Here is a 14,439-nt window from a genome sequence, read left to right as displayed (position 1 = left end):
GCAGAGCTCTTCTGCTGAATGAACAGCAGCTCACCTGCAACTTTGCAACAAAAATGCTTAACAAAACAAGTACACGCACAGAAACTGGCGAGTTCCCCCAGTTTTCAGTTAAGTGTGCAAAAATGAAACACTCTCTCCCATATACACCCTGCCTCCGTTTTTATTTATTTAATTAATTCACACCCTGCTCCTTCCTCCCAGAGGAGCCCAGGGCAGCAAACACTTGAATCCTAGAGCTGGAAGGGACCACAATGATCATCTAGTCCAAATCCCCTGAAATGCAGGAATCCTTTGCCCAAAGTGGGGCTCAAACCCACCATCCTGAGATTAGAGCAGGTCTCCTGCTCTACCAACTGAGCTATCCCTCGGAGAGAGATGAAACAACTGAAAACATCTAAAAGCAGTTCTAATACAGATTTGTTTATCGCAATCAAGGCCAGCCTTGCAAAGGGGGAAAGGCTGTCAACAGATGCCACAAGATTGAAGGCCCAATTCCTACATTTGAGGAAGAGAGCTCTTGATAAGATGGCATCTGGGGGATGCTCTCATCTGCAGAGCACAGTGATCACTTGACTCTTGACTCTTAATACTGGAAGCCACTTGGGGCAGAGACCTCTCCTATGCTTTGTGAAACACCAGCGTACACTGATGACACGACATAAATAGCCACTACGTGCACACACATTAAAAGCAGTGCAAATCGCTCCTGCACTCTGCAAATGTGCTTGGATTCTTTTGCTATAAAATAAAGTTATTAATAACTCTTGTGTGTCCTTTGGGTGGTTCTGACTCTCATATCAGAGGGAGCTTTGATTCAACTGCAGCAGAAGCCAAGGCGATGCATTTAAACCGTAGCCGCTCTCTCCCTTCCTTGGGCATTCTTAGAATTCTTAGGGGTGGTTAATCTGCAAAAAGGAACAGATTTATGAGTCCAGTTAAAAGCTCTGCCACTATTGCATTTTCAACACCCTCCTGAGCTGAGGTAGCGACTCTGACCCAGTTTTTTTGATCCTTCTGCAAAAGGAGAACTACAGAAGGACTGGCTGGGTTCACATCCTGGCCCTTTCAGCTCCTGATTCTCCTTTAGCCAGATGCATTTATATCTGGGTTAGGGCAGAGAAATGTTAAGCAAGGTTTCTAAAGAGTAAAATGAAATAGCCAAGAAGGATAGTACATTATCGCTAAAATGCTGGAGATTTACTCCTGGCAGAGTCTAAACACAGCAAGAGCCTGCTGGATCAGGCCAATGGCCCGTCTAGTCCGGCATCCTGTTCTCACAATGGTCAACCAGATGCTTGTTGGACGCCTGCAAGTAGGTTTGGAGCACAATAGCCACTTCCCCTCCTGTGTTTTCCAGTAACTGGTATTCAGCAGCACTGCTGCCGTTGACCGTGGAGGCTGAGCAGAGTCACCCCGGTTGGCAGCCATCAATAGCCCCTCACCTCCTCCGTGAATTTGCCCAATCCTCTTTTAAAGCCACCCAAGGGGGTGGCCATGCCTGCCTCCTGTGGAAGTGAGTTCCACAGGTTAACTATGCACTGCATGGGGAAGGATTTTCTTCTCTCTTGAATCTGCCAACATTCAGCTTCATTGAATGCCCCTGAGTGGTTCCTGCAACAGACAGAGAGAAACCTCCCTCTATCCACTTCCTCCATGCCAGGCATAATCTGATAAACATGTCACCTCTTACCTGCCTTTCCCTTGAACTAAAAATGCATTTATTTAAAGATGTGCATCCACTTTCTAATGCAGTAAAAGTCAATGTGGTGCTTTCCAGATATTTCAGACACCAACTTCTAGCAGCCCCACTACCCAATGCAGCCAACTGTCCCTCAGACCTTGTGGGGGGCCGGACTATATTTTTTTTTGGGGGGGGGAATGAACAAATTCCTATGCCCCACAAATAACCCAGAGATGCATTTTAAATAAAAGGACACATTCTACTCATGTAAAAACACGCTGATTTCCGGACCGTTCGCGGGCCGGATTGAGAAGGCGATTGGGCTGGCTTTGGCCCCTGGCCCTTAGTTTGCCTACCCATGGACTACACCAGGGGTGTCTATTTTCCATAGAGGGCCAGATTTGATGAAGTGAACCAAAGGGCCAACCAAAGTTACTGACCTTTGTTTAGGATTGAAGCTGTTGAGCTTTTTTTTTAGGATTTTTACCCCCGAGAAATAAACTGACGCAGGGGCCGGATTAAACTGACCGGCAGGCCGAATTAGGCCCCCAAAACAGACTTTGGACATGCCTAGACTACACCGTATGGGTGAAGCAGGAGGTGCAAGCCTCCACATTAACATAGGAAAGAAGAAGTGATGAACCCTGCAATGTTCGGTTTGTGGACGGATTTCAAAACCATGTGCCAAGTATTTCTATACCAGAGCCACTCTAATTCAAGCCTTGGAGAGTGTGCTTAAAAGAACCCAAAAAACTCCATCCAATCTTTTAGCTCTTCACAAAAGCTTTCTAGCGAATTAGATTCCTTATTAGGATGCTAATGGCAGATCAAATAGCATGCTTCGAACATAACTGTGGCTTTCATGGATTGCAAAAAAATCAAGGGGAAGAACATCACCACCCTGAACACGCAGGTGAAACAGAGTTTGTCCCCCCCCCCCCTTAAATAAAGGTGATTTTATCTCTCTATTATTGGAAGGCTCAGGCATGGAAACTGATCTCCTTAATCAGACCAAATGGAGCAAACAGCATGCAGACCTAGTGGTGGGAGGAAAAAATCCTTAAATAAGAGTCACGGGGGAAGATTAATGGACTTCAATGTCTGTACACTAATGCGCAAAGCATGGGAAATAAACAAGATGAGCTTGAGCTCTTGGTACAGCAAACTAAATATGACATAATAGGCATCACTGAAACCTGGTGGGATAAGTCCCACGATTGGAATGTAATAATGGAAGGATACAATCTATTTCAGAGAAACAGACCAGACAAGAAAGGAGGAGGAGTGGCGTTATATGTCAGGGATGTGTATACCTGTGAAGAGATCCAAGATTTAGAACCTCAAAGCCAAAGTGAGAGCATTTGGGTCAAAATTAAGGGAGAGAAGAATAACAGTGACCTCATTGTGGGAGTTTACTATAGATCCCCAAGCCAAACGGAGGACATAGATGATGCCTTCCTGGAACAGATGGCCAAGCATGCAAAAGGAAGGGAGATAGTAGTAATGGGGGACTTCAATTACCCGGATATTTGTTGGATGTCAAACTCAGCCAAGAGCATAAGGTCAAACAGATTCCTCACTGGCCTTGCAGACAACTTCATTGTCCAGAAAGTGGGAGAAGCAACAAGAGGAACAGCCATTTTAGATCTGGTCCTAACCAATGTTGATGACCTGGTTAGTGGGGCAGAAGTGGAAGGATCATTAGGCGCGAGTGATCATGCTCTTCTGAAGTTTACTATACAGCGGAAAGGAGCAGCCAAGCATACTAGGACTCAATTTCTTGACTTTAAGAAAGCCGACTTCATAAAACTTAGGGAAGTGCTGGGTGAGATCCCATGGACAGTAATACTAAAAGGAAAGGGAGTTCATGATGGCTGGGAGTTTGTTAAGAGGGAGATAGTAAAAGCACAACTTCAGGCAATACCAATGAGACGGAAACATGGAAGGTGCCTAAAGAAGCCAGGGTGGCTATCTAAAGAACTTTTAACTGAGTTAAGATTAAAAAAGGATGTGTACAAAAAATGGAAAAGGGGGGAAACCACCAAAGAGGAATTCAAACAAATAGCCAGCACGTGTAGACACAAAGTCAGAAAAGCTAAAGCACAGAATGCTAGAGAGGTTAAAAGCAACAAAAAAGGCTTTTATGGGTATGTTCGTAGCAAAAGGAAGAACAAAGAAACAGTGGGGTCACTCAGAGGAGAAGATGGTGAAATGCAAACAGGGGACACAGAAAGGGCTGAACTCCTCAATGCCTTCTTTGCCTCAGTCTTCTCCGATAAAGAAAACAATGCCCGACCTGAAGAATTTGGAGCAAATGATTCAGCAGAGGTAACACAGCCCAGAATAACTAAGGAGATAGTACAAGAATACTTGGCTAGTTTAGATGTATTCAAGTCTCCAGGGCCAGATGAACTGCATCCAAGAGTATTAAAAGAACTGGCAGATGTGATCTCAGAACCACTGGCAGTCATCTTTGAGAATTCCTGGAGAACAGGCGAAGTCCTGGCAGACTGGAAGAGGGCAAATGTTGTCCCTATTTTCAAAAAGGGGAAAAGAGAGGACCCAAATAATTACCGCCCAGTCAGTCTGACATCAATACCAGGGAAGATTCTGGAGCAGATCATTAAGCAAACAGTCTGTGAACACCTAGAAAGGAATGCTGTGATCACCAATAGTCAGCATGGATTTCTGAAAAATAAGTCATGTCAGACTAACCTGATCTCGTTTTTTGACATAATTACAAGCCTGGTAGATGAAGGGAACGCAGTGGATGTAGCCTACCTTGATTTCAGCAAGGCATTTGACAAGGTGCCCCATGATATTCTTGTAAAGAAGCTGATAAAATGCGGTCTTAACTATGCTACCACTCAGTGGATTTGTAACTGGCTGACTGACCGAACCCAAAGAGTGCTCATCAATGGTTCCTCTTCATCCTGGAGAAGAGTGACTAGTGGGGTGCCACAGGGTTCTGTCTTGGACCCGGTCTTATTCAACATCTTTATCAATGACTTGGATGATGGACTCAAGGGCATCCTGATCAAATTTGCAGATGACACCAAACTGGGAGGGGTGGCTAACACCCTGGAGGACAGGATCACACTTCAAAACGACCTTGACAGATTAGAGAACTGGGCCAAAACAAACAAGATGAATTTTAACAGGGAGAAATGTAAAGTATTGCACTTGGGCAAAAAAAATGAGAGGCACAAATACAAGATGGGTGACACCTGGCTTGAGAGCAGTACATGTGGGACTTCCGGGTTGGCGCCTCTGGCAATGGCGGATTTCCTCCGATCGGGAGGAATCCGCTCTGTGGAAAACAGGGTCTGAACCGCCACGGCGAGGCGGAGACCCATCAAAAACCACAGGGGGGAGAAGCCTGTGGACGTGGGATTCGGCCGGCACCTTTCCCCTACTCGCGGGGAAACCCGATTTCGGGGTTCCGGAGCGACGTGGGGTGAGTGGCGCGGTGCCTTGAATCGACTGCTTCTTTCACGGAGTGAAGCCGCATTGCTGTTGCCGGAGAGCGCTGACTTTTTCCTGTGGACAATTGAAGCTTAAATATCTGTCCGTGAGTAGAACGGAAAATTGGAATAAGAAATTTCTTTTAATTTGGCACTGAAGCGGGAAGGTCTAAACAGGAAGTCTGCCTTCCGCTTTTTGTAAATAGATTGAAGCAAAGACACGGCAAGCTAGAGCTTAGAAAATCATTTGTAAAGGATCAGTTTTCATCATTTAAAATTACTGAACCCCCCTTGGAAGCAGGAGAAGAGGGGGGAACTTTTTCTGGACTGATTAAACTTGCAGAAGACAAGTAAAGAAAAGCAATTCTCCACCGTCCTGAACCTGGGAGCGGGGTGTCAGGACAGACGTTTTTGGGAAGTTCATTGACTATAGACAAACGTTTTTGACAGATAGTTAAAAGAAGAGAAACATATTGATTCCATTGTTCTCCTTCGCATCTAAAAGGAACAAAATATTGACAAAATATCTGAAAAAGGAAACTTTGTTGTTAGATTTGCTTTTTAAAAAAAAGAGAGAGAGAGAGAGATGGATACAAATAGAAGCTTTTTCCCCTAGAGGGAGCTTGTGAAACTGTTATTAAATCCGAACTGGGGAGCTTTGCAGCTGCAATAGATTAAGATCGTGGGATCAGACTTTGACCTTCAACAAGAATGTACTCGGAGGCTCTGGTGTTGGCCTTTTGTAAGACAAGTGCTTTATTGGAACAGTTACATGAGAAGATGGATTTGATGACTGTTGGGATCGGAAAGTTTGGACAGGCAGTGGGTACCTATATAGAACCCACTCAGGAATTAATTCAGGAGTGTGCTTTGACAGATCAGATGAGGGAGGAGGCTGTTGCTGGACCTAGTGAGGCAGAGATGGAGGGAACTGTGGCCCAGCAGGAACAGGAGTTGGACTTGACGAATGAACCTGGAAAAAGCCAGATTTGGAGATACAGAGTTCTGTTTGGCTTGGAGATGGGGGGCTGGATAGACCCCCCTATGCAGGGATGTTTTGATCTTTCAAGTCTGGCTTTGGGCTGGGAGGCGTTTGGAGTTGTGCGGGCCCTTAACTTTGGAGGGACTTTGAAACATGCTTTTAAATACCACATGGAGTTCAGTGTTGACTTTGGAAAAGGGGCTGATCTGTCGAGAAGGGACAAAAACATTGTCAAGCTGGAGTCTCCCCGAGTGAAAGGAGCAGAAGACAAAGTAAAGCACAGGTATAAATATGAAGAAGATCTGCGGATGGGACATGGAAGAGATCCAAGGGCCTCGGATATAAGGTTACCAGGTTGATGGACTAGATGGATGGGATAGAAAGGACTGACAAAACCCGAGACCAGGAGAAAGAGACGTTGGATGAAGATTGGAAGAAAGTTTTTAAACAATTTATTTAGGAAAATCTTGTAAAAGTAAAGAGTATTAGAAAAATGTTGGAATGAAATTATTTGGCTTTAGCAAAGAATTATGTAAGAATATGTCATGGTTAAGAGAATTTGGTATAAATAAGATTTAGGTTTTAAGTTTTAGGGCCTTTTATGGCAAGATAAGGTTAAAATAGATTAAGGTAATTTAATGACAGAATATTATGAAAGATGGAAAGGATTTGCTGAGATAATTAACAACTAGAATACAAAAAAGGGAGGTGTGAGGAGGTCGATGAAACAAGGTAATGACAGTTAATGATTTGGGAATATTGGATTTGTTTTTAAATTTTTTGTCTATTTTTGCTTTTTGCTTTTGATGTATTATGTGTTTTGTTTTTTTCTCTTTTTGACCTTGTTTTTTATTGATTCGTATTGTTTAAGTGTTATTTGTTTTTTCCTTCTTTTTTTTTCTTTGTTTCTTTGTAATCTTAAAATTCTCAATAAATATTATTATTTTTTTTAAAAAAAGAGAGCAGTACATGTGAAAAGGATCTAGGAGTCTTGGTTGACCACAAACTTGACATGAGCCAACAGTGTGACGCGGCAGCTAAAAAAGCCAATGCAATTCTGGGCTGCATCAATAGGAGTATAGCATCTAGATCAAGGGAAGTAATAGTGCCACTGTATTCTGCTCTGGTCAGACCTCACCTGGAGTACTGTGTCCAGTTCTGGGCACCACAGTTCAAGAAGGACACTGACAAACTGGAACGTGTCCCGAAGAGGGCAACCAAAATGGTCAAAGGCCTGGAAACGATGCCTTATGAGGAACGGCTAAGGGAGCTGGGCATGTTTAGCCTAGAGAAGAGGAGGTTAAGGGGTGATATGATAGCCATGTTCAAATATATAAAAGGATGTCACATAGAGGAGGGAGAAAGGTTGTTTTCTGCTGCTCCAGAGAAGCGGACACGGAGCAATGGATCCAAACTACAAGAAAGAAGATTCCACCTAAACATTAGGAAGAACTTCCTGACAGTAAGCGCTGTTTGACAGTGGAATTTGCTGCCAAGGAGTGTGGTGGAGTCTCCTTCTTTGGAGGTCTTTAAGCAGAGGCTTGACAACCATATGTCAGGAGTGCTCTGATGGTGTTTCCTGCTTGGCAGGGGGTTGGACTCGATGGCCCTTGTGGTCTCTTCCAACTCTATGATTCTATGATTCTAATCAGTCCACATATAGTTATGGGGATGAGGCAAATGAATGCAAACCAAATAGAACAACCATCAAACATGGCACATCTTAAGTGGAACTTCAGGTATACTGCTGCCCCACAAAAAGCTTTGCTACAGAGGCAGGCAATTAACAGCTTCCCTGTGGATCCTGCCTCCAAAAGACACACAGGTTGCAACCCTCATTGTAAAAGCTGGTCCTTCTCTGGCAAAAGGGTACAGAACCCTGCTCTCAGACAGAGCAGTCATCTCAATTGCATGCTTTTAGTTCTAACTGAAAAGCAATTTATTCCTGGCTCTCAATGCACTAGGAGGCAAAATACCAGCCCCCACTCACTCCCCACTCAATGGATTCACTGGAACAGCTGGAAGGCTTCCATCGCACAGGCAGCCTGGGAAACGCATCTGCCACCACATCTCCGGGCAACCCCTTTGTGAGCAAAGAATTTGGAGAAAGCTTCAAGTTGTGCACATGGGTGGGCAGCAATAAAGGGGTCAGGCCTGGCATGGCAAGGCTCCCAGACCTCCATCACCAGAGAGAATAGGACACCTGTGGGAACTCGATTTTTGGAGAGTGAGTTTGCAGCACTGGGTAGAAGAGTGGAGAGGTCCAAGAACCAAATTTGTAGCTCTCAGGTAAGGCGCTGTTGGTGGTCACCTTCAGGAAAGAGGCAGGATGGAAGATCAAACGTTCCTGAACTTCTGGTGCTTCTCTCAGGTGCTTCTCCAAAGCCAGATATGCACTGCAGATGACTCCTTACACAGCAACGGGCAGAAGTTGTGACAGCACCTCATTCTGCTGCAAAATCTCTTTCTCAGACTCTGAGCTCTCAGCCTGACTCCCATCTCTGGACGCCTTTTGCTGAACTGTCCTGAAGCCATTATGGGCCCATAGACACTTTGGGTGCTCCAGTGGTGAAGGAGGGGCTAAGTGGCCAAGGACCAGCTGCTTGGAGCGTGGTCCTGATTAAGGCCAGGGTTGCAGGTTCGACCCCCATATGGGCCAGCTGCACATTCCTGCCCTGCAGGGAGAGCTGGACAAGATCCTCAGGATTCCTTCCATCATTCTATGACCAGGCAGCTGAAAGGGCTGCAGGGGTGACAGGCCCTTACTGGTCTCTTAAAGAAGAGCTACTGAACATGGACTAGCCAGTAGCTCAGCGCTAGAGCAGCTGTTTTGCATGCAGAAGGTCCCTGGTTGAATCCCCACCCTCTCCAAGTAGGGCTAGGAATTTTCCTGCCTGAAACCCGAAAACTGTGGCTTATCCATGTATGGACAGGGATACAGTTTCTGTAATACAGTGGTACCTCAGGTTAAGTACGTAATTCATTCTGGAGGTCCGTTCTTAACCTGAAACTGTTCTTAACCTGAAGCACCACTTTAGCTAATGGGGCCTCCTGCTGCTGCCCCGCCGCCAGAGTATGATTTCTGTTCTCATCCTGAAGCAAAGTTCTTAACCTGAGGTACAATTTCTGGGTTAGCGGAGTCTGTAACCTGAAGCGTATATAACCTGAAGCGTATGTAACCTGAGGTACCACTGTATAATTAAGTAGAGACTGGCACCCCTGCAGGCTGTGCTCATCCACCAGTCTACCCCTTTGCCCTCCCCCAAACCTTATGCGCCCCCTACCTTTACACCTCACACTACCCGTCACCTATCCCCCCCACAGCTTGCCCCACTTCTCCCCTACAGTTTGCTCCAAGGCTCGCTTCTTTTAATTTCCCCATGCCCTCTGTGTTAAAGACCTCACTTGAGCCCGCAGGCCTTTCCTCACACTGCAGCGAGAGGCAGCCAGGCGAGCAGCATGACAACACACTACATTTTTATGTATAAGTGAAGATATGATAATACACTTTTGCATATTATTTTAACTATGCCTTTTTAAGTATACTTACTACCTAATAGATGCATTTTTTAACAGAACTTTGCTGCAAAATCCGAAGAATCCCAGGTGATAGGGTCTATTCCAGGATAGGCTACCTAAGGCCCGGGGGCCGGATGCAGCCCAATTGCTTTCTCAATCCGGCCCACAGACGGTCCGGAAATCAGCGTGTTTTTACATGAGTAGAATGTGTGTTTTTATTTAAAATGCATCTCTGGGTTACTTGTGGGGCATAGGAATTTATTCATTTCCCCCCCCAAAAGTATAGTCCGGCCCACCACATGGTCTGAGGGATGGTGGACTGGCCCATGTCTGAAAAAGGTTGCTGACCCCTGGTCTATTCAGTTTGCATATTCTTTCAGGAAGTGCAAATTAAGGAGAGCCACATTAAAATGCAAACCGAACCAAATTTCTTCCCCTATGCCCACTTATGGCTGAAGACGAATCTTGCCAACATCCAAGGATGGCTAGCACTGTCCAGACCCATAGCAAGCAGGGAGAGATGACCCCTTTCTCTTTAGCCCCTTGATTTTGGCCTTCTGGTTAATGTTTTCTGCCTCAGGACTAGCTCCATCGTTTGGAGCAAACACAGCCAATGCCAAAAAAAACCTACCAGACTCTCACTAATGACTAGCAGAAGCATCCCAGCAGGCAGTTTTCCCAGAGCTCATAGCTTTCCATCTAGTGAATGTGGAAAAGAAAAAAAGCACAGAGCTAAGAGGTTGCTTTCTGTGACAAAAGAGAGAACTTTTCCAAGGGCCTCAGCCGACGCTTGCCAGTTCTGGATCTGTAGCGCCTCCTTCAAAACGCCTTGCAGGGATTTGCTCTGTCTAGGGGAGGGCTAGGCCCCAAGAAGCATTCTCTGCCCCATATCAGAAGCACAGAGCCCAGGCCACAGTGGTGCCACCAAACCCAAGCAAGCTGCCCTGAGTTTTTAAGATACAACGAAATCCCCAGAGGCAATCTCTCCAAGCACGTGTATGGAACCTGCACGCCTCTAGGTGTCATTGGGACTACAGTTCCCATTAGCCCCCTCCAGTATGGTCAGTGGTCAGGGATGATGGGAGCTGTAGTCCAACGACAGCTGGAAGGCCACAAGTTCCCCAGCCTGGACTCAGATGGTTTCCCCTCCTTTTGACAGTTCAGAAGAGCTAGAAAGCTGTTAAAAAATAAATTAAGGTTCAATCAACACCTGAAGCTGTTCGAAATCGTGAATGCACAACTGGATAGCTCAGTCGGTAGAGCATGAGACTCTTAAGCTCAGGGTTGTGGGTTCGAGCCCCACACTGGGCAAAAGATTCCTGCATTGCAGGGGGTTGAACTAGATGACCCTCGTGGTCCCTTCCAGCTCCATAATTCTATGAAAGGAGAAGCTCAACCACCCTCCTCCCCCTGGCCAAAAAAATTGCTACCAAGAGATGGACAAGCATTTTTTTTACTCCTTTACGTGGAATTCATTGCTTACTCTGTTCTCCAGGCAGAAAAGAAGCCAAATCACCCCAGTTTTTTATTAAAAACCCACCACCACATGGCAAGGCTGTCCCTATAAGGAGCTGCCACCAGGTGACTCCCAGGCCACAGCCTGAAAAGGAAACTGAAAGGTCAAGCTGCTATAAACAAACAGGAGCTGGGAGCCAAAGGGAAGAGGGTTTCCCAGCACTTCTCCAGGGAATCCCAGTGAAAGCATTTTCCCCAAGAGAAACAAACACACTGGCTGATTAGAAGAGCTTCATTGAAAATTAAGCTCTCGTGAGGTTTCCCCCTCTAATGCTTGCTCTGCTGCACCTGAACACTATCACAACTGAAAGGGCCTCAAGGTTAAGACTCTGAAACAAGCTTCTGGTGTCTTAGCCTCCTGTGCTGTGCAAAGGGCACATCAAACTCAACTTTAAATGTGCTCTGTCCCTGGTTATCTCTATTTTTGCTGCCACCTTACCAGATGGCACCAAGAGATTTAACTGAAAGTGAGGAAGGAATTGGACTAAGGCAATTAAGTTATTAGCCGACAATGGGTTTCACTCCACACACAGCCTAGGGGCATCTAAGCCCTCCAAACAAAGCCTGTTGCCACAGGGGAAACCAGGGATGTGCCAATGAAACTGACTGCTGCCATTAATTTCAGGCCAATGCAAGACTCTCAGGACAGAAGCAACCTGTGCCATTCTCAAAACAACCAGCAAAGTCAGCTGCTCAAAGGAGAGCAATGGGGCAGCTGGCCAGCCTAGACAAAGCCCAGCACCCAAGCCCAAGGATGGGGAACCCTTTTCAGTTCAATGGCTGCATTCGCTTCTAGGCAGCTTTTTGTGGCCTATGTGTCAGTGGTGGGTGAGGCCAGAAGCAACAGTGGGCAGGGCAGCAATTGCTATGCACACACTCAACCCTTTCCCCCCCCCCCCATCCAACCAGAGTTTATGGGCACATTCCAGCCAGGTGAAGGTGCTCAGGGAGGATGCAAAGTGGAGTTGGTGAAGGCTGTGGCTCGGGGAGAGCTCCAAGGGCCAGAGAGAAAGGCTTGGAGGGCCACACTTGGCCCTGTGCCTCAATCACCACCTTGATCCAACGACTTCCCAGTGCAGCCAGAAGTCTTCCACCACCCGCCATCTGCAATGCTACCAGGTGTGTTTCCCATCACAAGAACGATGGCTCTTTGGGTCTTCCAGAGCATGAAAGCTGTGTGTTTTGCCATCAAAACTAGCTTTCCCCATGTGTTCATTCTTGCACAGTGCACAATATCTGCTTTTGAATATCACAATAACTAGCAATGGCCACTCTGCATCCCCCTGTTTAGGTGCTGGATCTGAGGTCTTCTTGTTCACTCAGGCAGTTTGTAATTGAGCTGGTGCCTGTGGTGCCCATCTATTACTATTAACTAATTATTAATTACAATTATTAGCATTTATATCCCAACTTTCCTACAAGGAGCGCAAGGCAGCATACATGCTCCCCCCCTCCTCACTTAACCCCAACAGCAACCCTGTGAGGTAGGCTAGGCAGGGATACGGCAAATGGCCCAAAGTGACCCAGTGAACTTCACAGCAGAGTGGGGATTTGAACCCTGAGCTTCCAGGTCATTTTTCAAACTTGGGTCCCCCGCTGTTGTTGGACTCCAACTCCCAGCATCCTGGACCACTGGTCTTGCCTACTAGGGATGGTGGGAGTTGTTGGCCAACCACATCTAGGGACAAAAGGTTGAGAAAGACTGCTCTAACCACTACACTACACTGGGTGGGGTGTTGTGGTTGCCTTATTAATATTTTATTGGCTGGGCATTGCAGGGATTTTGTACTGCACATTGTTTTAAATTTTCTAGTTTTGTTTATTTTTATCTGTTGTATTACATCCTATAAGCAGATTCCTGCATCACATAATCATGCTGGCAATGGTGATGACAAGGCAGTTTCACAGCTACCTGATGCGAGGACAGAAGCACCTTTTAACAACCTCTGCACAGCTCCTTCTCCTGCTACTAAAGCTCTGTTGCGAATACAGCATGAACTTCTTTGCCCTGCTCTCTGGAGTGCAACATTCTGGGCTGCAGCCAACAAGCGATGGATCAGGAGTGGCTCCGGGAAGTCTGTTTACAGAAAACCATGCCAGAACCAGCTGGATCTGAGCCCTTTTGGTATCTGGAAAGGCTCGTGCTAGTCAGTTGTTTTCAGAGGAGGATGGCGAATTAGCCTCAGCTGCCCCACATCAGGAAGAATGCAGCTTTTGCCTCTCTCTGGATTTGAATCCCCAGAGAAATCATTGCAGCTGTCTCCTGTATTGCACCCCAAGGCAGAGAAGCAACCAAGCCAAAGAGAAGGGGGGGAATGTAGGGCAGCCCCCATTAGGAAAACGGCATGGGGGGGCACGCAGGGATTTGTGTGGCATTTCAGAGACAAGCGTGCAGGACTAGCCAATGTGTTGCCTCTCCAGGGACTCCAATTCCCATCGGCCCCTGCTGCTCAGGGCTGATGGGAGTTGTAGTCCAGCAACAGACTGGCTGCACGGCTACAGTGGTTTGCTTTTTCCTCCTCCAGGGATCAAGGCACTTTGAAAGAAGGTGTCAAAGCCTGCAGATATCCCTCTCCTGCTTCTGGTCACACAGGTTGTGCAGGCTTTGAGGTTGCTGTAAGAGGGGAGAAAAGCCTGCCACACTTGTTGGATCAGAGATGACAAGGGAAATCAGTGTGGGCAACAGAGGCAACGGTACCTGCACTATAACACTTTCAACGCTGAGCAAAACCCAACTGATCCTCCTCTCCAGCCTCCAGAACAGCCTTTGCTCTCCTGGTGCCCTCCAGATATTTTGGATGGCGACTCTCATCTGCCCCAGCCTGTTGTGGCTAACATTCAGGGATGATGGGAGTTGTAGTCCAAAACTTTTATTTTACCTCATTTTTATCCCTGCATTGCATGGGGTTGGACTAGATGACCCTTGGGGACCCTTCCAACTCTACAAATCTAAGATTCTATGCTTGCATGTATTCATAGCCCACCTTTTCCTCCAAGGAGCTCAAAGTGGAAAACGTGATTCTTCCCCACTCAGCACAATTTAATCCCCACAACAGCCCTGTGAGGCAGTGATCAGCCCTCTGGCAGTGAGCTTCATGGCTGAGTGCAGATTTGAACCCTGGTCTCCCAGTCCTAGTCTGACACTCTAACCATTACACCACCACTGCCCCTCTCGCTGGAGGGAACCATTTTAAGGGAGGCTGTTCCGGAGCCACAGTGAGCAGGAAGGAAGCCAGAGACGGGGAACCTTGCCGAGTCACTCTAACGAAGATGAACGA

At 46.6% G+C, this 14,439-nt stretch overlaps 1 protein-coding gene across 4 annotated transcripts in view; it reads right to left on the bottom strand.

The window, feature by feature from the left end:
* DOCK11 (dedicator of cytokinesis 11) overlaps positions 1-14,439 on the bottom strand; it is a 177,349-nt gene that overhangs the window by 157,490 nt on the left and 5,420 nt on the right. Inside the window, exon 1 of one of the 4 annotated variants that reach the window (XM_080990308.1) lies at positions 10,278-10,322. The exons of the other annotated variants lie outside the window; for them this stretch is intronic. Within the exon in view, the coding sequence (XP_080846434.1) occupies positions 10,278-10,307 (30 nt within the window). The 5' untranslated portion in view covers positions 10,308-10,322. Of the gene's footprint in view, positions 1-10,277; positions 10,323-14,439 lie in introns of those variants that run through there. 4 annotated transcript variants of the gene reach the window in all.

This window comes from Podarcis pityusensis, assembly GCF_964106645.2.
Source record: "Podarcis pityusensis genome assembly, chromosome: Z".
Lineage (NCBI taxonomy): Eukaryota > Metazoa > Chordata > Lepidosauria > Squamata > Lacertidae > Podarcis > Podarcis pityusensis.
This window is presented reverse-complemented; position numbering and strand designations above follow the sequence as displayed.